Source organism: Callorhinus ursinus, unplaced genomic scaffold (assembly GCF_003265705.2).
Source record: "Callorhinus ursinus isolate GAN/ISIS: 27379988/994484 unplaced genomic scaffold, GSC_fseal_2.0 scaffold25, whole genome shotgun sequence".
Lineage (NCBI taxonomy): Eukaryota > Metazoa > Chordata > Mammalia > Carnivora > Otariidae > Callorhinus > Callorhinus ursinus.
The window spans coordinates 9,790,464-9,814,169 of record NW_027397087.1 but is presented as its reverse complement, the minus strand read 5'-3'; the positions used below and the strand labels follow the sequence as shown (position 1 = coordinate 9,814,169).

At 39.2% G+C, this 23,706-nt stretch overlaps 1 protein-coding gene across 1 annotated transcript in view; it reads left to right on the top strand.

Annotated features, from left to right (window-relative positions):
• UBR1 (ubiquitin protein ligase E3 component n-recognin 1) overlaps window positions 1–17,577 on the top strand; it is a 133,201-nt gene extending 115,624 nt beyond the window's left edge. Inside the window, exons 40-48 of the mRNA XM_073876909.1 lie at window positions 463–488; window positions 1,553–1,678; window positions 2,864–2,997; window positions 5,121–5,229; window positions 6,130–6,186; window positions 8,386–8,463; window positions 14,427–14,597; window positions 15,887–15,988; window positions 17,069–17,577. Of these exons, the coding sequence (XP_073733010.1) occupies window positions 463–488; window positions 1,553–1,678; window positions 2,864–2,997; window positions 5,121–5,229; window positions 6,130–6,186; window positions 8,386–8,463; window positions 14,427–14,597; window positions 15,887–15,988; window positions 17,069–17,210 (945 nt within the window). The 3' untranslated portion in view covers window positions 17,211–17,577. The remainder of the gene's footprint in view (window positions 1–462; window positions 489–1,552; window positions 1,679–2,863; window positions 2,998–5,120; window positions 5,230–6,129; window positions 6,187–8,385; window positions 8,464–14,426; window positions 14,598–15,886; window positions 15,989–17,068) is intronic.
• The last annotated feature ends 6,129 nt before the right edge of the window (window positions 17,578–23,706 follow it).

Genomic DNA, 23,706 nt, shown 5'->3' with positions numbered 1-23,706 from the left:
AAAAAAAAAAGACAGTTAAAAAAAATTAGCTTTGAAAGACTAATGAATTCATGGTAAAAAAGCCATGAATTCTATGTGCAGCATTCCCTTAGTGCTGGAGTTCTCCCGTTCTCATTGATCAGTAAACTTGGTCTTGGCTGGCTGTTCTTGCTGATCTTCTGGGGGAGGGGCCTGTTGCCATGGTTCCCAAATGTCTTTGACGGAGGCGGAATTGCCCCGCCCTTGTCGGTCCGGGCTAAGCAATCTGCTCGGGTTTGCTCTCGGGAGCTTTTGTTCCCTGCAAGCTTTCCGTATGGCTTTGGAGGACGAGAGTGAAAATGGCGGCCTCGCAATCTCCGCCCCTCAGTTCAGAGGAGCTGAGAACTCGGGGCCCCGCTCCTCAGTGCGCCCCCAGGGAAAAGCAGTCACTCCCGTCTCCCTGGTCTCCGGCCGCACTCCGTGCTCACCTGGCCTGTGACTGAGCATTTCTATCTCTGGCACCCGACCCCGTGTGGAGTCTCCAAACCCAGCAGATCCCTGTGGTGCACTCACGCACTGCTCTTCCCCGGGGGAGGAAGGGGAGTCGCTCTGCCGCTTGTTGGGTCCCTGCTGGAGGAGCAGTGGCCCGACTGTCACCGATCACAGTTTATGGCAACCCCGAGCTGAGAGCCCACGCCTCGGCTCCGTCTATGCAGCCGGCTTCCCCGCTCCCATACCTGGGAGCTCTGCCGCACTCAGGCACCCCCGGTCTTTCTGTGACCCCGAGGGTCCTGAGACCACACTGTCCCGGGAGGGTTCCACCCCCGCTTAGCCACTGGAGCGACGTCCCTCAGTGGAGCCGACTTCTAAAAGTTCCGATTTTGTGCTCCGCTGCTCTATCACTTGTCAGAAGTGGTGGACGGAGGCTCCCTCCCTTGCCATGTATCCTCCCAAATATCGCCTTGGATTCACTTCTCTGCACATCCTACCTTCCAGAAAGTGGTCGCTTTTCTGTTCAGAGAGTTGTTGCTATTCTTTTCTTCGATCTCCTGTTGAGTTCGTAGGTGTTCAGAATGGTTTGATCCCTATCCAGCTGAATTCCTGAGACCAGACGAAATCCAGGTCTCCTACTCCTCTGCCATCTTGCTCCCTTCCCCCCCAATATTTATTTTTTAAAGATTTATTTATTTATAAGAGAGGGAGAGAGAGAATCTCAAGCAAACTCCCTCTGAGCATGGAGCCTGATGTGGCACTCGACCCAGGGCTCGACCTTATGACCCTTGAGATCACAACCTGAGCCAAAACCAAGAGTTGGACACTTGACCAACTGTGCCACCCAGGCACCCCTGAGATAAATATTTATTAAATATCCATGTGATTCTGCCCTATTTATTTCTTCACCTAATATACTGATAAAGTTTACCTAAGTTTTTTTTACCAGTTTTAATATTTAAAATGAGCTATTTATCCATTCATAAAAAATAAAATAAAATCAGCTATTTAGATTGAGAACAAGGAAAAGAACCTCAGTTGAGTTGACATTGTTTATTATCCTGGAACCATGAAATTGAGGTGTAATTTATAAATTGAATAGCAAATTCATAGATTTATCTTTCAGAATTTCTTTTTCAGACCTTCCCCTTGCTCAGGTTCAAGAAGAGAGTGAAGAGGCTCGTTCTGCATCTTCTTTCTTGGCAGAAGTTTCTCAATATACAAATGGGTGAGTAGCAGTCCATTAGTCCAACCTATTTGAATGTTGTTTTAATAATTCCACCTTTTAGTTTCAGTTGTTTGGCAGAATAACTTTTGAACCATTTTAATTCCAGTTTTTAAAAATCAGTTGAGGGCTTTTGAAATAACCGGTACCCATTTGTTTCTGAGACTGAAACAAGTTTGGATACATCTTTACTCTTGTAAATTGTTCTGGGAACATTGGCAAAAAATGATAGAATTTTAACAAGTGGCAGCATTTAGAATTTAAATAAATGTAGAAAATAGAAAATAGGTCATCCTTTTAAAGCAATCTATACAGTTGATGCACTTTACTAAATAGAGGTTTTTTAAGACTGTTCTCTAACATATGAAATACATTGGCAGTGCAGAGGCTAAAACCAAAAGTATAATAGGAGTGCCCTGCTGAGCTCCACTTGCTACCACACTCTCTCATCTTTGTTTTCACCTTCTTTACCGTTTTTTATTTGGGTTTTCTGTTTCATTTTGTTTTTAGTTTAGGCACTGAAGGTGGGGGGGGTGGGGTTGCAGAAGAGAGAGAGAGAGAAAGAGTGTGTGTGTGTGTGTGTGTGTGTTAACTAGGCTTTATTTTTTAGAGCTGTTTTAGATTTACAGAAAAATTGAACAGAAAGTACAAAGCATTCCCGTTTACTCCCTCCCCTCACAAGTTTGTCCTGTGATTAACATCTTGCATTAGTAGATTTGTTAAAGATGACAAACCAGTATCAATACATTGTTATTAACTAAAGTCTGTAGTTTACATTAGGGTTCATTTTTGGTGTGGTAGCATTATAAGTATCATATAGAATAGTTTCATTGCCCTGTGAATCACCAATTTGAATACAGAAATCAAGAAAGTATTAATTTTTTTTAGCTAACTTAACTCCTTTGGTTAGTTATTGATAAATATATCTGATTCACATTTCATCATAAGGGTAAGGAAAATGAAGATAATAGTTATTTGCTTTAAAAATCTACATGGTAAAAGATGCAAGATCTGTGGTTTTCTTTAGGAAACTTAGAAGATTTAAAGACAGAAGCTACTGCCAGTTAAATATTTTGTGTTAAATGGATAAAAAATATTTAAATATTTAGCTATGTTTTTAAAGGGGGATGTGTTTAGAGTTTTAGTCTGATCAGTATTCTGTTCTATTCTGGAATTATTTCCCCCCAGCTGCATTGGATGTGGTGTTCCTGGCTGGTATTTGTGGGTCTCATTGAAGAATGGCATCACCCCTTACCTTCGCTGTGCTGCATTGTTTTTCCACTATTTACTTGGAGTAACTCCACCTGAAGAACTGCTTACCAGTAAGTAGGAAAATGAAATCTCAGAGTAGCAAATAAGGGAATTTTTTTTTCCTTATCTTCAGCCTCAAAAATATAAGGTGGGGACAGGCAAGAACCACTTCTCTATTCCGTCTTTTTCATCAGCGTTCACTCCCGACATGTGTGCCTCTGCCTCGGTATAGGTTAAAGGTGAGACCAAAAATGAGATTAGCCTCATAAATATGCAAAACCTACTCATGGCTCCTATCTATGTATAGTTTATGTACTTGAGCTTATAAAATGTCTGCACACAGAATATAACTGAAAGGATATGCAGAAAATTAGAAACATTGGTTACCTTTAGGGAAGAGAATGTTTTGGCTAAGTAGGAGGAAAACTTTATTGTATACTCTGTTATTTGAATTTTGAACATATGACTATTACAAAAGAACTAAAATCCTGCTAGGACAGGCCTGTTGGAACAAACCCAGGACACATATATCTGAGTAACAATCATTTCCTTTCTTCTTTACTTGCCTTAAATCTAGATCAAAGTAGACAAGGCTTCCTTGTGGCTTTGTATGGGTAAAAATCTGAACGTTTGTATGATTTTGGAAGCGTCACCAAAATTGTTCAGAGAGTCTTGCTTTTGTCCTTTGAGATTAAGCTGAACGGGTCAGCTTTACTGGCTATCACCTTTTTTATCTTGAACTTAGTTCAGTAGGGCTTATTTGATCTAGGTTTGTTCTGATTCTATATACAGGCATACCTTGTTTTATTGTGCATCACTTTATTGTGCTTTGCAGATACTGTGTTTTTTACAGATTGGAAGTTTGTGGCAAGCCTGTGGCAAGCAAGTCTGTCAGCACCATTTTTCCAACAGCATTTGCTCACTTCATGTCTGTGTCACATTTTGATTATTCTTGCAATATTTCAAATTTTTTCATTATTACATTTATTAGGGTGATCTGTGGTGATTGATTATGACTGGCTGAAAGCTCAGATGATGGTTAGCATTTTTTTAGCAGTTTTTTTAATTAAGGTCTGTACATATTTGTTTTAGACCTAATGCTCTTGCACACTAAATAGACTACAGTCTAGGGGCACCTGGATAGCTCAGTCATTAAGTATCTGCCTTCGGCTCAGGTCATGATCCCAGGGTCCTGGGATCGAGCCCCACATCATCCTGCTCCGCAGGAAGCCTGCTTCTCCCTCCCCCTCTACCCCTGCTTGTGTTCCCTTTCTCACTGTGTCTCTCTCTGTTAAATAAATAAATAAAAATCTTTAAAAAAAAAAAAAGATTACGGTCTAGTAGAAACATAACTTTAATATGCCCTGGGAAACCAGAAATTCACTTGACTTGCTTCACTCTGATACTAGCTTTATTGTGGCAGTCTGGAACTGAACCCGCAGTTATCTCCACAGTATGCCTATAAATGGGGGGCTACTTTCCAAGTAGTTGCCTGTACAGATGTGTTGTTCGCATTTTTAGAAAATCATGTATTAATTTATCTAGTTGGTGCTGTAATACAACAGTGAGTAAGATTAAGTCTTTTACTGGGAGGAGACTAAATGTATACAAACAGATAAATGTACATAATATAACGTCAAGTGGTGATAAGTGCTACCAAGAAAAACAAAGCAGGTCATGGGGATGGAGAGTGCTGGGCTGGAGTAATACTTTTAGTAGATAGTCATAGAAGACTTCTCTTTGAGCACACTGAGCAAAAAAAAAAAAAAAGATGTTGAAATAAAGATGGGGTTGAACTGGACAGAGAGTTGAAGGAAGAGTATTCCTAAGCAGAAGGAACACTAAATGCAAAGGCTTTGCTTGACATCATCAAAGAATAGTAAAGAGATGAGTGTAGCTGAAGCATAATGAGCAGGACAAGGGTGGTAGGAGATGAGGTTCAAGAGGCAGCCAGGGGCAGATCATGTAGGGCCTTTATGTGTTTTGATAAGGACTTTGTGTTTTGTCCCTTTTGGTGGTGTGGAGAAACCTCATCAGGAGAATGAATGAATCAGATTTGAAAGAATCACTGTGTCTTATTTGTCACCCACTTTTATAGAGTATAGAAATGAACATAAGCAATGAAGAAATTCTATTCACAGTTTGACCAGATAAGAATAATGTGCTTATTAAATGTATTTTTATTCTCTTGCAGATCCTGCAGAAGGAGAGTACAGTGCACTCTGTAGCTATCTATCTTTACCCACAAATTTGTTCCTGCTTTTTCAGGAATATTGGGATACTGTAAGACCCCTCCTCCAGAGGTACTGTGAGGGCAAAATATCCTTGTTGGGTCATTATACAGTTTGGAAATTTTAAATTAAAATTATTTGCTAAGCTTTTAGATTGATTAGACTTATTGAAGTGGGTAACAAAAATATAGGAGATTCCTAATTCACACACTCAACGAATTAGAAATAAGTCCAGCAGCCATGGGCAGCTGGACTTTGCACTTGTCCCACCATGATTACCATTCCTTGTACTACTCTTTCCTGCAGCTGCCATTTCTTGCCAGTATCCACCATTGACCCCAGCCCCTGGGCTCTAATAATACCACAATTTCCTTTTGTTCCTCCAGCCTGGGAGAGGTGGTGGCTTCCTGTTATTGGCTAATCTTTGGGTCGCCTTGCCTTTTTCTCTCCTGATTGGCTTTGCAGCCCTTCTGTCACCTTTATTACCAATTCCTGGTATTAAATTCCATCTTCAGAATGGTTTCTGTTTTTCTAGCTAGACCTTGATTGATTAACCCTTTAAAAAAGAGGGGCGCCTGAGTGGCTCAGTTGGTTAAGCATCTGCCTTCGGCTTAGGTCATGATCTTGGGGTCCTGGGATCAAGCCCTGCATCGGGCTCCCTGCTCAGCGGGGAGTCTGCTTCTCCCTCTTCTCCCTGCCTGTGTGCTCTCTCGCTATCTCTGTGTCCTCAAATAAATAAATAAAATCTTAAAATAAATAAAAATAAAAAGATGAATAAAAGAAAGGGGGAAAATAAATAGGCAGACACAAAAACGAAGGGAAGAAAAGCAGAGGGGTAAGATGTGAGAGAGAAGTCTAGCTGAGGGAACATGGAAAGAAAGGACAGAAAGATTTGGAGCGGGTGGCTCACTGATGAACACTGTGCTGAAGTTGTGATGACCTGTTTGCTTTTCTCTTGGCTCCCCCATATAGGTGGTGTGCAGATCCTGCGTTGCTACACTGTTTGAAGCAGAAGAACACCATAGTCAGGTTGGTTTTACTTCTCAATCCTCCTCTCCCAACCATCTACAGGCTGTGTTTCCAAAAGTAGTTGGTTTGTGTAACATGCTTTCCAGTCTGTCTTCTTCATTCTCACTCAGTACATTGTTTCCTACGTTTCTGTTAAGTCTTTCCCGGAAATTGGATTCCTCCTACAATTGATTTTTTTTCTTGGAGTGGCTATCCTTTCCCTCTTAAATTGTTTGACCCCACCAGCTCCTCTTCCTTAAGCTCGTACATGCTTATTAAAAGGCACCAGAGGAGATGGCATCTTGGAGCTGCCAGTTTATTAAAATCAGAAAGTAGTAACAGTATTCCTATACACCACTTTTTTCCTTTTGAGAATAGAGTAAGATATAAATAGAACCAGTCCCTCTTCCCCTTCCCTTCCGATCTGTATACTTAGAGATGACCCAACAAAACTGTTCTTCAGCCCTCCTATCTCCCTTATATCTCAATCAAAATCCACCTCTTCCTCAAAGACCAATTCAAATGTGACCTCCTCCTGCAAGTTTGCCCTAGTAATATCCTCTCAGCTGTGTGCGTGCATGTGTGCCTGCCAGCACCACAAAGCACTAAACAGTAAACTCACCAGGGACCAGACTGCATGCTTATTTTCTTTGTATCCTCTCCTGGGCCTGCTTTCTGTTATGTATGTGTCTAATTTTTATTCCAGTTGAAGTGCATCAGTAAACAAGCCGGGCGATTGACCCCTCAACCTTAAATGCTAACATCAGTACCATTTTTCCATGGCTAAAGCAAACATTGTGACACAATGTGCATTTGCCACCTTCTCTTTTCATCTTTCTTACCCCTTGAACTTCCTTCCCCTTTACTGTAAATGTACATCTGCTACCTACTCCTTAACCCAACTTTAGTGATTTAGAGATTATAGATCCGGCTTTGATAACTTAGATACAGTAGTATTCACATCACCAAGAAAAGAAAGAGAGAAAGGTTTAAAAGATGAGTACTTATTTTAAAACTGTTCATCTCACACAGTTTTTCCTTTATTTCAGTTCATTGTGTGCCTTTTAGAGAACTACTATTTCCTCAGCATGGTGCTAAAATACTTTGGGGAGTTAAAAGACCTAACACATACAGCTTTTTGGTCATGGGTAATTTACAACCTAATTATGTACATAAAGTAAAGACATAAAATAGTATATGGAATATACTGTTAATGCTATATAAATTTAAAGCGTAAAAGATTTTTATTGATGCAAAGTTAGTCTTAGAGGAGATAATTTTTAGCTGAACTTAGAAGGAATTATAGAATTTAGGTTGATTGGGGGGCGCCTGAGTGGCTCAGTCTGTTAAGCATCTGCGTTTGGCTTGGGTCATGATCTTGGGGTCCTGGGATCAAGCCCTGCATCAGGCTCTCCCTGCTCAGCAGCAAGTCTGCTTCTCCCTCTGCCTCTGTGATCTCTCTTGCTTTCACTCTCTCTCAAATAAAAAAATAATAATAATAATTTAAAAAAAGAATTTAAGTTAATTGGAGTTTGAGGATAGAATTTCCACATGATTGAGAATGCGTTCCCAGGGCATGCATGCAAGGCTTTTATTGTATCTGTATTGTGTGGTAAGAATGAATAATAATATTTGCAAATATGTTTTCAAGTACTAAGTGTATTATGTTCCACTTCAATATCTTATTGAGTCTTCAACAGCTGTGAGGTTCCTCCATACTATTATTTATATTTAACATTTCTTAAATCAGCATGAGTCTTTATATTTCTCTCTCCCCACCATCTCAAAAATGTGTTATTAAATTGATGGTATGCCTTATGGCTGAGAAAGTATAATATATCCATCCTCTATTTACAGACCAGGAAATACAAGCTAAGGTTCAGTGACTTGTCAGATACCAGAGAATTTAGGATTTGTAGCGAGGTCTGTCTGATTTCAAAGCCTTTGTTCTTTATATTACCTTCCTAGCCATCATGGAAATCTAGCTAGAACAATTTAGTCTTAGGAAATAGTGGGAGTTGAGTTGGAAAGGAAACCAGATGATGAAAGATTTGAAATTCTAGGCTGAGAAACTTGGATTTAGTGTAGTCAACAGGAGGAATTACTGTGGGTTTCAAGTATGGATCCTTTTGTTATTTTTAAAATACTCTTTACTTGGTCAATTTTTGACATGGGCTTATTTACTCAGAAGTAAAATTGTTTTTTAAATTACATTTCTAGATACCCTAGAAAAAGAAATAGTTTGATAGAGCTTCCTGATGACTATAGCTGTCTCCTAAATCAAGCTTCTCATTTCAGGTAAGAAGAAATATATTTCTAAAAAATTTTTAAGCTTGCAATTGGTATGCACCACCACTAGTAGACTTTTTTAAAGTGACCACTGAGCATCCTTTACAACAGTGATTGTCAGTTTCTTTCTTATCATTGAGGTGAGAACCATAAAACAAACAATGATGATAAAGTGTACAATTCAGTGCTATTTAGTGTATTCACAGTGTTGTGCAACCACCACCTTCTCTGGTTTCAAAACTTTTTCACCATGCCAGAGAAACACCTTGTATCCACTAAGTAATCGCTCCCCATTTCCCTCTTTCCTGATCCCCTGGTAACCAATAATCTGCTTCCTGTCTCTGTGGATCTGCCTACTCTGGATATATCCTATAAAAGGAGTCATATAACTTATGACCTTTTGTGTCTGGCTTCTTTCACTTAGTATAGCTTTTGAGGTCATCCAAAGTTGTAGCATGTATTCATACCTTTGTTGGCTAAGTAGTATTCCACTGCAGGGATGCTTGGCTGGCTTAGTCGGTGGATCATGCGGCTCTTGATCCTTGGGTTATGAGTTTGAGCCCCATGTTAGGTGTAGAGATTACTTAAAAATAAAATCTTAAAAATAACAATAATAATATTCCATTGTATGTATATACCAGAGTTTGTTTATCCATTTATCTATTGATGAGCATTTAAACATCTTTTCATGTGCTTCTTGGACATTTGTATATGTTCTTTGGAGAAATGTCTGTTCAAGTCCTTTGTCCATCTTGTAATTGGACTGTCTGTTTTGTTGTTGAGTTGTAAGAGTTCTTTATATTGAAGGGGAGGAAAGAGGGTCAGAGTGTCCTTTTTGCACCTGCTGTTTCTTAAGTAACTTTAATTCAAAATATTCAGTATGCCAAAGTGGCATATTTTGGGGTGGCCTCTTCTGTTCTCTTTCAGTATATTCTGGATATTCAGCCCTTATCAGATTTTTATTTGGCAAATATTTTCTCCCATTCTATAGGTTGTGTTTTCATATTCTTCATAATGTTTTCACTACATAAAAGTTCATTTTATCTATTTTTTTGTTTGTTTCTTGTGCTTTTGGTGTCAAAACTAAGACTTCATTGCCAAATCTGAGGTCATGAAGATTTACCCCTTTGTTTTCTTTCAATAGTTTTGTAGTTTTAGCTCTATATTTAGACTGTGGATTTGTTTTTTAAGATTTTATGTATTTATTAGAAAGAGAGAGCACAAGCAGGGGTAGCGGCGGAGGGAGAAAGAAGCAGGCTCCCCGCTGAGCAGGGAGCCTGATGTGGGCTCGATTCCAGGACCCTGAGGCGAAGGCAGAGGCTTAACCGACGGAGCCACCCAGGCACCCCTACACTGTGGATTTATTTTGAGTAATTTTTGGAATGAGACGGGAGGTCCAACTTCATTCTTTCTTTCATGTGGTTTACAGTTATCCCAGCACCATTTTTTAAAAGACTTTGTTCCCTCATTGGATAATCTCAGCACCCACATTGAAAATCAGTTGGTCATAGATGTTTGGGTTTCTTTCTAAAGTCTATTCTATTGGTCTATATGTCTATCCTTATGCTAATACCACACTTTTAAATTACCATAGCTTTGTAGTAAGTTTTGAAATTATAACGTGTCAGCCTTCCAACTTTTTCAGTGTTGCTTTGTGAATAGGCCATACTTTTCTGCTTCTTTGTAAGCTTTGTTAGTTTTGTTTAGAATTGGACATTTTGATTATTGTAGTAGCTGTGTAAATCAGATTCTACCCCCTTCCCAAGAATTGCTACCGTTGCTTCATAAAGGCTGCAGGTGTCTCTTCAGTGACTTTTCCAAACTATTTTTTGCAAAGACTGTATTTCTTATTGTGTGTTCACCAAAGTCTCTGTTCCATTATCTCTGCAGTCAGCCAGTGAACTGACAGAGATTTCCTTAAATTTCTGGATCCAGTAAGAAAAGTGAAGAGAAGAAAAAAATATAAAGAATATTCTGTCTCTTTAAATTCCCTCTACCATCACTGCCAAGAAAGTCACTTCAGCCCATAGGGGTTGAAACAATGGCCAGTCTCTGCATCAGCCCTTCAGTGAGCTGCCAGGCAGAACTAAACACACAACCATGATTTTTGAGGACAACGTCTCTATTACCCATCCTGGCACCAGGAAGCCACCACCCCCATAGCTACCTGCTATAGGGCTGGGGGATAGGAGCTGGTAACCACTACACAGAAAGCCAAAATTCATGGAAATTTACCAGCCTCTTCGTTAAGCACTGCTGTGGATGCTGCAAGTATTCACCTAGATTCCAAATTCCAAAATAGTTGCTTCAGACAGTTCTTGCCAGATCAGCAGTTGTATTGGTAAAGGAAACAATTCCTGGAGCTCATAACTCTACCATCTTATAGGATATCTCCCCCTCAACTTTTTTTAAAGCTACAGGAGCCTTTTTTTTTTCTTTTAGCATTCTAAGAATCATCATTTATTCATGTATCTTTAAACAGTGTTTTACGTGTAGAATTGTGGTCAGTACATCCATCCACTGAAATAACACTGTTCTCAACTTCATAAACAAGTAGTTCACTTAGAAATATCTTTTATACATGTGTCTTTAGCACTGTTTTATGTACATTACAGTGAGGTCACCATATCCTCACTGAAATAACACTGAAGAACCCTTTTTTCCCAAGCAAAATCTTAATGACAGTAAAACAGGTAATAGCATTGTGGCTCAAGTTTAAGCCTGGATATTAGAGTAGTACACCTCCTTAGCCTTTTCTGATACCGTGTTCCCCCCTACCTCAATCAAATTAAACACCACACTAAAGCAGTGTTTCTCAGACTTTCTTTCATCTTCCTCTTCCCTTTCACTGATTACTTTCAAATAAAAAAAAAATCTGGATGATGAAGACTAATAAGAAGTACAATAAACAAGTTACATTATAGTCATTACTAATATCATGTATGAATTACCTATTAGTTGCTTTTGTAAGAAAACAGCATGAGCTTAAACACATGATTCTATATGATAAAGTAATGTCCTATAAAGTTAACAGTTTACACTTACCTTGCTATAATATAAGTTATTCAAATAACATAAATTCATGAGCTGTACACCACCAATATAATGTCCCTGAATGGAGAAATTATATTCATACCCACCTTAGCCATTGGTGTGTGAATATTTCATATTTGAATCAAAATGCATCATGTCTTAAAAATAATAGGCTAAAATTACTATTGATGCACTTATGTATCCTTGACACTGAGGTGGCATCACACCACCACCCATAGAAAATCAGATTAATAATGATGACAGAAATTAGCAGTAACTTGTAATTAAAAGGCAAGAATCTGGGGCGCCTGGGTGGCTCAGTTGTTAAGCGTCTGCCTTCGGCTCAGGTCATGATCCCCGGGTCCTGGGATTGAGCCCCGCTTCAGGCTCCCTGCTCCGCGGGAAACCTGCTTCTCCCTCTCCCACTTCCCCTGCTTGTGTTCCCTCTCTCGCTGTGTCTCTCTCTGTCAAATAAATAAAATCTTTAAAAATAAATAAAAAAATAAAAGGCAAGAATCTCAGCAGTCTGAAAATCAAAACCTATTCAAGACTTCATTGATGATATACTGGTAATACAGCATCTCTTCCCCAAATTGCAGGAATTCCAAAGCTCAGTTAGGAGTTTTGTAATATTAAGTAAGCTTTGTACAGCAGCCACACTTCTTAATAAACTTAATTAGAGCTCTCAGAAAACATAAATAACTCTTAAATTTTGTTTTAAGTGTACCAGTTAGTAATTCTAAGGAACTGCCTTGGCGTACAAAGTGACTATTGTAATCCTTAGTCATATGTTAAATAACTTGCTGTCATTTGAAGGGGCAAAGAAAGGGATTGCAGTTTATCATCATTTTGAGGGTTTGAAGAGCCCTTATGTGGCCCATTTTGAGAATCACTGCCCTACAGAATGACTAAGGAAATTCTCCTATTCTGTTATAACCATTGCTTTGAACCCTGAAGCCAGGGGAGTTTAACGCGCCCAGCAGGGGCTTGGGCAGCTCATACTCCCGCCTCTGTTACTAGATAGAATTGGTCTTGGTGTTAGTTCCCTTGCTGTTTGTCCCATGCAGGTTAAGTTCAGCCACCTAAAGAAATGGCTGAGCCATTTACCTCGCAGCCCTTAAAACGTGAGCTAGATGGGGGCGCCTGGGTGGCTCAGTGGTTAAGCGTCTGCCTTCAGCTCAGGTCATGATCCCAGGGTCCTGGGATCGAGCCCTGCATCGGGCTCCCTGCTCATGGGAAGCCTGCTTCTCCTCTCCCACTCCCCCTGCTTGTGTTCCCTCTCTTGCTATGTCTCTGTCAAATAAATAAATAAAATCTTTAAAAAAAAAACATGAGCTAGATGCTTTCAGAGATTGTATCCAGCTCTGAATTCCATGATTCTCCTAATCTTAGGGCTGTACTGCAATCCCAGTGAATAGATGTTATCTTCCCAGCATTAAAGAGTATCACTGTTGGCTCTTAGGAAGATCTGAGAAGAGTGTTAGTCATTAATCACAGTGAAGAGCCCCTTGGATGATATTACTACGTACTGGTTTCAAGTAAAGTGAAAATAAATCTTATGATCTCTTCCAGTTTTATTGTCACCACCAGTTTCCATTAAGACTGAGCCATTTCTACTGTAGGAGGGTAAGCTGCCCAGTTACTATACTTTAGGTATCACCTCTATTTTCCTCTATAGGATATTAGTGACTAGGACTCAGCCATCCTGCATGAATAGTGAAAGGTTTTGGCTTTATCCAAAAAGAGCTAAAATTATGTTCTTCCCCCTGGAAGTGAAAATAGCCTCATCTCCAGGAGATAGGCGTGGAAAACCTATGCACAGAGCCCTTCTGCTCCTATGTGGACGGTGGTTTTCTTATCTTACCTGAGAAACAAGGAATCAGAGAATAAACCATTAATGCCTTACTGGAGATGGACATTCTTTTGGTGCTCTTTCTTCTGACCCCATTATAAGCCACATTGGATCTCAACTTAGTGGTTGCATTTATTTATTACTCCCCAAATAAAGGAATTCTTGATGTTTCTTATATGTCCATTATAAGGCAGAGAGAGGAGTGTAGAAAGCTTCTTTTTAAAAAGATAGCCACTATTGCTTTATTTCAGAGAATGAGCAAGGCTGTAGCATACTACTGTGTAAAATGGTACATCTCAGTGTACTAGTTGGTTCAATTCAAGCAAGTCAATTCTGTCACTTTATCCTTCCTAAAGACTTGCTTTGTTTCCCAGATAGAGGTGTATGAACTCTAAGACTACAGTCTCTCATTTCAACCCTAAAGATCTCAATACTTAAAATGGACAGGAAATGTGTCTGAACCCTTACTGCACATTTGTGATTTAAAAAAAAAAAATACACCTAACAAGTTCATATTCCTCTAATATTGAAGACTTTAAGCTTAACTAAACCAATCCAGAGGAGGTAGTTGACTATAAATTGGTCATCTCAGATGAAGACTAGATTCTATCAAAGTATCTCAATCTCAAGGCATATTTAATTGCCAAACTATGGGAATTATCAGGACACTATATATTTAATAATACGTTTTCTTCCTTGGATTAATCAGGAGATTTTTTTTGTTAAGTCCTTATTAAAGAGGAATGATCTAATTAAATGTTTTCTTGTGTTTTGGGCTGCCTGGGTGGCTCAGTTCATTAGGCATCCAACTCTTGATTTCAGCTCAGGTCATGATCTCGGGGTTGTGAGATGGGGCCCTGCATCGGGCTCTGCGATAGGCATGGAGCCTGCGTGGGATTCTCTCTTTCTCTCTCCCTCTCTGAATGAATGAATGAATGCATGAATGAATGAATGAATGAATTTCTTGTGTTTTAAGAGCTTTCTTTGCTGCAAAGCAGCCAGTGATGAACACAATTCATTGCTAACTGGATATATCAATGCTTTTTATTGTTTCTCCACCATACTGAATGTTTTCTTCCCCTTTGAGGTGCCCACGGTCTGCAGATGATGAGCGAAAGCACCCTGTCCTCTGTCTTTTCTGTGGAGCCATACTGTGTTCTCAGAACATTTGCTGCCAAGAAATTGTGAATGGGGAAGAGGTTGGAGCTTGCATTTTTCATGCACTTCACTGTGGAGCTGGAGTCTGCATTTTCTTAAAGTGAGTATTGAGTGTTCTGGAAGCTTCATAATGAACTTAAGGAATCTGGATCCAATCTGGAGGCTATTATGGTAGGATACTGTGTTGATAGGAAATGGTCTATCAGAAGTTAGAGTATAGACTGGTTATTCACATGAAATTGCATTTGAGAAGATACTACAGAATTACAGAATAAGTTTTTTTAAAAAAAGGATTCTGTTCACATTTTAATTATTTGTGGTATATTTTAAGCATGATAGAGTTTGTATTAATTACTCTGGTGTTGTATAACACTCAGGTGTCGTGAAAGGGCTTGGAGTCTTAACACTTATATTTAAAAAGTATCTATACAAAGTTGTCCTTTGACTATGTTCATTTTCTTCATTTCCTCTATCAAGCAACCATTGTTTTCCCTGGTCTCTCAGCAAAAGGCTGAGAGTGGAACAATATGTTTATGAAAGAAGAGTACAAGTTCCCTGAGAGAAATAGGATTCAAAGTGGAGACGTGTGCTTTTTCTTTCCATTCTCCCCATGTAACGTAGTTTCTGTTTATGTAAGCCCAAATATCTCACTAACTATGGAATATATAATTATTGCTTGTAGGCATCTGTTGGAACAATGGGAATGAATTCATAGAAGCCACACCCAAACACCTATTTTCTTCTTTTAGGAAATTTACAGCATATAAACCCACTACCTATTCCAACTATTTATTTTATGTTACTCGGTGGTACTTAACCCTTCTGTACACATGCACACAAACATTCTTTTTATAGCTTCATTTCTAGGCGATAAGAGTCCCAAGTAACTTCACAGTGGCAGTGGTTCTTCATAATCTGCACTGTTAGAGGCTGGCTCTAACCGGAAATGGCTTGACACTTCCTAGCTGACCTTCTTTCTGGCCCAGAGTTATCAGAACAAGAGATGTTGTTGCCCTTCTGTTAAGCTCCCTCCCCACTCTAGGTTGTAGGTCAGGAAACAACAGAAACAACCCCGGCCATCATTTTCCAGGGTTATCTTTGGCTCAAGTAGGACAGGTTCCTTCCTCTCTTCAATATATTCAGTCAGTATTAATGGTCCCATTTCCCTAAATCCATTGATCCTTTCCCATAACTTCAATAAAAATAGCAGTGGTCACTGTCTTTTATTTATCAAAATACAATTTAGTCTATTTGTCTATGTTTATTGTCTTTATACTGAATTTGTAACAGATATTGGTCATGTCTTTTCTCTAGATTAACTTTGATGCAGTGCCTATCATTTGCATACATGCACTTAATCATATTTCCTGTTACTGTTTTGTCCTTCAGAATCCGAGAATGCAGAGTAGTCCTGGTTGAAGGTAAAGCCAGAGGCTGTGCCTATCCAGCCCCTTACTTGGATGAATATGGAGAAACAGACCCTGGCCTGAAGTAAGATTGGTTTGTTTTTCATTTTAGTCACATTATTGTACATGGACGGTAACAGTTTTTTAAACACAGAAACTAATGCTAAATATTGAGAGATATTTTTAAATAGGTGCAAATTAAAAATATTAAGGATGATACCATCCTAAATGTAGCACATAATTTTGAACAACTTTGTGCTTCTCCAGAATGTGAGGGTAATACTTCCCTAAAATGAAAGATACAAGCCATCCAAATGTTTGAATGTTATGTTATTTTTAATCAGCCTTTCTTCAGAATTACTTAGAAAGCTTAAGTATGGAGGTAGTCTTTGGATTAAGGGAGAAAATAGCTGAATGGTGCTTTGTTAATGACTGAGGATAAGATCTGGGTTGTTCCAGAAAGGAAAGAAGAAGCAGAATTTTTTACTTAATTAGGCAACTTGAAAATACCCAGCCAGCTGAGACACTTGAGTGCCTCCAGAATGAGACTCTCACAGTTCTCCATAATTGCAGCAGCCAAACTTTAGTCATTTCGGGTTAGCTGATCTACAGTGTTACAGACTGTACAACCTTAGGGTTGATGTGGAATAGTTTTGTTTAAATATTTGCTAATCACCAGCAAATTTGTTATGTCACGAGGACAACAATAAGCAAATATTTCTGAGCATCAGAATATAATTTGAGGGCTTAGTGTTATACCTCAGACTTAATCTCTACTATACAAAGACCAGAAATCAAAGCTAAATAAACTGTATGAGGCCAAAAGCCATTAAAGCCCCATCAGACTACCCAAAAAAAGAATAGAGCTGCTTCATGTTATAAACCTCACATTCAAACGGGGTCTCATAATGCCTATGATATACTTTGCCTATTTTCTGAATAATCAAGGAGTAAATTTCTGCTTCATCACCTAAATAATCTATTAAGTTCATGGTGATTAGTGGTGAAGGGAGAATATCCCTTTTAAAACTCTGTCCTGGTGATTCCTCCCAGCTCTAAGAACATCCCAAGAGTGTGAACTAATTTAGGCAATAAAGATGTAGCAGTTATTTGATTTGAACTTACGTGTCGGGTTTTTTTGTTTTGTTTGTTTTTTTTCCTGAAGGAGGGGCAACCCCCTTCATTTATCTCGTGAGCGGTACCGGAAGCTCCATTTGGTGTGGCAGCAACACTGCATTATAGAAGAGATTGCTAGGAGCCAGGAAACTAATCAGATGTTATTTGGATTCAACTGGCAATTATTGTGAGCTTCAACTCTGCCTTGGGACAATCACAAATGAAGACAGTAATGAAGACTGATTCAAAATTATGGAGATCTTTCTGAGGGCTGGGGAGGGGTTGGAGGGTCTTTTGCTCCATGTCCAGATTCACATACATCAATAAAATATTCCTTAACGGAGTATTGCTTTCAATTAGTGAAAATATGCTTAAAGGAGAAAAAGGACATTGATTAATCTGTTTTATGTTCCAGAACACTAAAAAATGCTTCTTTACCCCAAGTCTGATTCTGCTATCTCCAGAAAACTCATTTCCCTTCATAATCTGTCCCACTTCATTTCATTTCATTCACCTGGTAAATGAAGTCACATTAAGCAGTTGTGGACATTTTTATATGTTGGTTAACTCTTCTACAGTTTTGTATTTGGTATTTCCCACACACACCCAGGTTTAGTTTAGCTGACGTTGGAACACTGTGGAACACTAATCTGTGGTAGTCTTCCTTGCAGCTAAACAGGAATTGCAGAAACTGTGCAGTGTACTTGAATTGAGAAAGTTTCCAAAAGAGTAAATTTTTTTTATTATTTCTCTTTTAAGGAAATACCCCTAATGTGCCACTTACTGTTTCAGCCAGAAATTAAACAAATCTTTCTCTGGGCAAAGTTGCCATTTCTAAGGTAAATTTCTGCTAGTGTGGAAAAGCTTTTTTCGCACTGTAGACCTCAAGAACAGGATAGGGTAGGATAATGTATTCATTTTTCATCCCTCATGGGCCAAAGAAACTGTAGTCCTCACCTCTTACCACAAATAGCTTTGCTGAGGTTTGAAATTATACTTTCTATTTTCCAAAGGCAAATTTCTAAAATGAGTTCACTTATCTCTTGTTTGTGGCACCATCCTATTTGACTCTTAAAAACCTGATGCAGTTCTGAGATAAGCTATCTCTAGAATGAGGATAAGAAAATTCCCCCAATAAATGGAGCATGGCAGCTGTCAATTAAGAACAATCAGACTGAAGCCAATTCTGTAACTTTCCATGTCTTCGTAAAAGATAAATCCTTCAGTTGTTACCTGTGTGCAACCTTTTCATAAACTCTGGTTTTATGACTAGTACAGACAACCAAAAAAGCCATGTGATCAGTGGTCATGTGTCCTGTTATAATATGCTGTGGTTGAGCCATCTTGTTTATAAATAATAGAGCTCTCCCAAATCTGTGCATAGACTTCTTGATTTTTGGCTTTACCTTTTTATATCGAGAACTTGTGATATAAACAGCAGACAGAAAATAAATTGAAAACCTTCCATTTTAGCTTCTCTTGTCTCTGGAGTAATGTTAGGAATTTGAAAGATGCATTCAAAGACCATCCGATTTTGCCTTTGGTGACTATCATCCTATATGTGTGTGAATGTTTTCCTATCTTCTTTTTGCTCAGCAAAGGCAAACAAATAAAAATACATTTGCAAAGCGATGATGCACATTTGGGGTTAGATTTTTTGGTATTTTTATGTAAAGTAAAGAAAAGGTGGGCTTTGCAGTAAAGGATTGGCATGAACAGGCATCAAAATCACAATCATGATTATCTACTTGAATAATTATTGTTCAGAAGGTATCAGGAAACAGATAAAATTCCACTGAACAATTTGTAACAAGTGATGAGTGAGGATCAGAAAATTCAGTATTCAGCTTGTCCAATTTACCAGTATGATTAAATGATTAGAACATCTCCCTTTATTTCTGATAGAAATAATGGGTGGATTGTCTGGGAAATCTGAGCCAGAAAAGGCAACAGAAGATGCTGACTTCTGCCCTGACTGGCCCTGGTTTAGCAAAGATGAACTGACTTTTTATTTCTAGTCTTTTTATATTCACTTCATAAACCCTGGGGTTAAGCTCTTAAGCTGCCAGAGGGACTACCCTGTAATGGCCAGTCAGACCTTTACTGCCAAAGAACCCATTTCTTACTGAGTTCCACTTTTGAGATTGACTCAGACCCCTGCACTGGAGATGAATATGTGTCTCAGTGCTGCCCCCAGCCCTAAGGATTTCTAATTATATTCAAATATCATAGTGGTTTGCCTTCATCATTGCAAACAATTTAATTATGCTAATGGGGTTTACTTACAAATGAGCAAAAAGTCACTTTATTTTCATTAGTGTAGTATGTGGAGGAACTGATTCAACAGGATGGCTCCAAAACTGTGTTTTTCTAATGTTTTTGGTGAGGGGCTGACAGGAATTTTAATGATAGAGTGAAGAAAAACATATATCTGTATAATTAATTTATTTCGCTGGTGTATGGGCTGTGAGTTCACCCGTTAGTGGTCATTTGTCATTTCATAACAACTATGCATTTGGTTCACTGTGATGATGATCTATATCTAGTGACTGCAACATGTTTATACCACTGATTCAAATTCCATCCATGATGAAGTTATACAAACAATGCATATATTGATATCTTTTATTGCAAAATGTAAATTTAAAACTTGTATAATGTTCTTGTGCTTTTTGAAATAAAATATCTTATATGTGTATATTTACAAAGAAAAAAGGGACTTCTCATGTTTGGGGATTTGGGTTTGAAGTATAAAAATCTGTACCTAGAAAGGAGCTCTAATTAAATGTTACCTCTGCCAGCCCAGACAAATTTTTTAAAACACATAGATATTGGGGCGCCTGGTTGGCTCAGTCGGTTAAGCATCTGCCTTGGGCTCAGGTCATGATCTTGGGGTCCTGGGATGGAGCCCTGCATTGGGCTCCCTGCTCAGTGGGGAGCCTGCTTCTCCCTCTCCCTCTGCCTGCCGCTCCCCCTGTTTGTGCTCTCTCTGTCTCTCTGACAAATAAAAATCTCTTTAAAAATAAAATAAAAGACACAGGTATTCAGTGTAATGGTCTCCAAACTTTCTGACCATACATTCCATCAGTAAATAATTTTTAAGCATGCACTATACATATAGAGAGAGAATTTTTTATATTCAGTACAGTACTAATGTATTAAGTACATTATAAATGATTGCCCAAAAATGGGGGTTTAAAAAATCAGCTGAAAAATAGAATATTTCTATTTAAAAACCTCCAAGTGAATCTATGCATCTCTTTGGGTATGTACACTCCATTGTGGACACAACTGTCTAGAGCAACACTGTACAGGAGAACTCTGCAATGATGGCAGTGTTCTCTATTTGCACTCCAATATGATAGTCACTGTCCCCATGCAGCTGTTGAACTTTTCGAAATGTGGCTAGTGCAACTGAGGACCTGAATTTTTTATTTCATTTAGTTTTAATTAAGCTTAAATCATCATGTGTGGCTAGTAGCTACTATATTGGACAGCATAAATCTAGTTAATGGTTCTCAGACTTGACAGTGTTAGAATCACCTAAAGAGCATTAACAAAATATAAATTTCCAGATTTCACCCTTGATCCTGAATCAGAATCTCCTGAGATTGAGCCTTTACAAAACCATTATGATCTCCTGTTTCTAAACCATTACCCTTAAATTTTAGAGCTTGCTTTCTTTTTATCTCAGTGATTTTAGTCTATGTGCCAAAGAGCCTCAGAGAGGAAAGTAGATCAGAGAGGGGGAAAAGTGCCAAACTTGGATAGTTGTGATATTTCATTGTGAGTTTCTGTGTAAGCTTTCATTTAAGGAAAGGGTAGCTAGAGTTAAAACAAAAAGTCATTGCTTTAGTTTTAAGATTTTACAATATTCTGGGAGGGTAGTAGCACTGAAGGCAATGAAGAAAGTGTTTGGTTATGAAAATACAAGGCACTTGGAATTAGCAGGAAGAGGTCACTATGGAGTCTTCTCCATACTTATATTAGAGTAGCTGGGCACTACTAGGAAAAACAAGTCATACAACCATGCAAATTTTCACAATTTGCTTTAAAATTTAAAACTTCTGGGACACCTGGGTGGCTCAGTCTGTTACATCTTTAGTCTTGATTTCAGCTCAGGTCAGGATCTCAGAGTTGTGAGATCAAGCCCCGCGTCAGGCTCTGCACTGGGGATGGAGCCTGCTTTAAGACTCTCTCTCCTTCACCCTCTGCTCCTCCCCACCCATGGGAGCGAGTGCTCTCTGTCTCTCTTTCTCTTTCCCTCCCTCCCTTTTAAAATTAAAACTTACGTACAACAAAGAGCACCATTAGTAAAAAGATATCCAGAGTTAAGTGGTATAATCACCTCAAGAGTACAGCTTCTGAATTTCCTCAAAATTCTTCTTGAAAACCATATACACTAACCAGGATAACAAAAGAAAAAACCCAAAGTTTAACAAAACAAGGCAACAGGAAATCTCCATGAACTCCCAAGTATGGGCAGATATATTCAAAGCACCAACAGCAGCAGAGGGCTGTGCAGTGGAAGTGGTGGAAAGTGAAAGGGGAAACTGAGTAAGAGTTGCAGAACTGGCGGCGCCTGGCTGGCTCAGTCAGTTAAGGGTCTGCCTTCAGCTCAGGCCCTGATCCCAGGGGCCTGGGATTGAGTCCCATGTCAGGCTCCCTGGTCATCGGGGAGCCTGCTTCTCCCTCTCCCCCCTTGTTCCTACTCTCTCTCGCCACCTCTCTCTCTCTCTCTCTCAAATAACTAAATAAATAAAATCTTAAGAAAAAAAAGTTGCAGAAGTGAGAAATTGCTAACCACCCTCGAGTGGGAAGAAACCCATTCAATAGAAAAAATGGACACTCAGGACTGAGAATTACCAGCAGAACTAACCGAAGTCCTCACATGCTGTGAGCATGGGTGAAAACCTGCTCAGTCTTGAGAGAATCAGACAAGGTGCCGGCATTCTAAATCCTCTACATTCTTATAAATAACCATTAAATACTGCCTTCATTACAGAAAGAGCCTCACCCCATAGAAAACTGCTAAAAACAAACCAGACTGAGAATGGCAGTAATACTATGGGTAAGAGAGAAAGTTCAGATTGTATGCAAAATGGATGAAAGACCTAAATGTGAGATGGGAACCCATCAAAATCCTAGAGGAGGGGGCCTGGGTGGCTCAGTTGGTTAAGCAACTGCCTTCGGCTCAGGTCATGATCCTGGAGTCCTGGGATCGAGTCCCGCATCGGGCTCCCCGCTCAGTGGGGAGTCTGCTTCTCCCTCTGACCCTCTTCCCTCTCGTGCTATCTCTCATTCTCTCTCTCTCAAATAAATAAATAAAATCTTTAAAAAAAAAAAAAATCCTAGAGGAGACCACAGACAGCAACCTCTTTGACATCGGGTGTAGCAACTTCCTACTAGACACATCCCCCGAGGCAAGGGAAACAAAGGCACAAGTGAGCTATTGGGACTTCATCAAGATAAAAAACTTCTGCACAGCAAAGGAAACAGTCAACAAAACTAAAAGGCAGCTTTCTGAATGGGAGAAGATATTTGCAAGTGACATATCTGATAAAGGGTTAGTTTCCAAAATCTATAAAGAACTTATCAAACTCAACACCCCCAAACCAAATAATCCAATTAAGAAATGGGTAGAAGACAAAAAGACACTTTCCAAAGAAAACATCCAGATGGCTAGCAACACATGAAAAGATGCTCAACATCACTGATCTTTAGGGAAATACAAATCAAAACCACAATGAGAGACCACCTCACACCTGTCAGAGTGGCTAAAATTAACAACATAGGAAACAACAGATGGTGACAAGGATACAGAGAAAGGGGAACCCTCTTAAACTATTGGTGGGAATGCAATTGGTGGGGTGCACTCTGGAGAACAATGTAGAGGTTCCTCAAAAAGTTAAAAATAGAACTACCCGATGATCCAGCAATGATAGAGAACAAGCTAAGGGTTGGTGGGAGGGAGGTGGGTGAGGGATGGGCTAGGTGGGTCATGGGTATTAAGGAGGGCACTTGTTATGATAAATGTAAGTGATCTATGTGTATTTACGATTTGTGTAAGTGATAAATCACTAAATTCTACTCTTGAAACCATATTACTCTGTTAGCTAGAATATAAACAAAAATTTGGAGAAAAAATATATTAGCAAAATGCTGCATTTAAAGATGTAAGTACATGAGAGTACTGAGTACTTGACATTAAAAATAGAGGAGGTAACTCTAAGCTGTGAAGCTAAGAACGTTTTCTTGACCCATCCCTGTCCATTTGACCACCTCCTCCCCCTGATGGTCCAGAAAAATCCATCTCATTTAAAAAAGATATAATTGTGCTGGTTAATTTTATGTATTAATTTGACTGGCCTAAGGGATGCCTGGATAGCTGGTACAACGTAATTTCTGGATGTATCTGTGAGGGTGTTTCTGGAAAAGATTAGAATTTGATTCAGAGGCGCCTGGGTGGCTCAGTCCTTAAGCGTCTGCCTTCGGCTCAGGTCATGATCCCAGGGTCCTGAGATCGAGCCCCACATCGGGCTCCCTGCTCAGCAGGAAGTCTGCTTCTCCCTCTCCCACTTACCCTGCTTGTGTTCCCTCCCTCGCTGTGTCTCTTTCTGTCAAATAAATAAATAAAAATTTAAAAAAATTTTGATTCAATAGACTGAACAGAGAGATCTGTCCTCA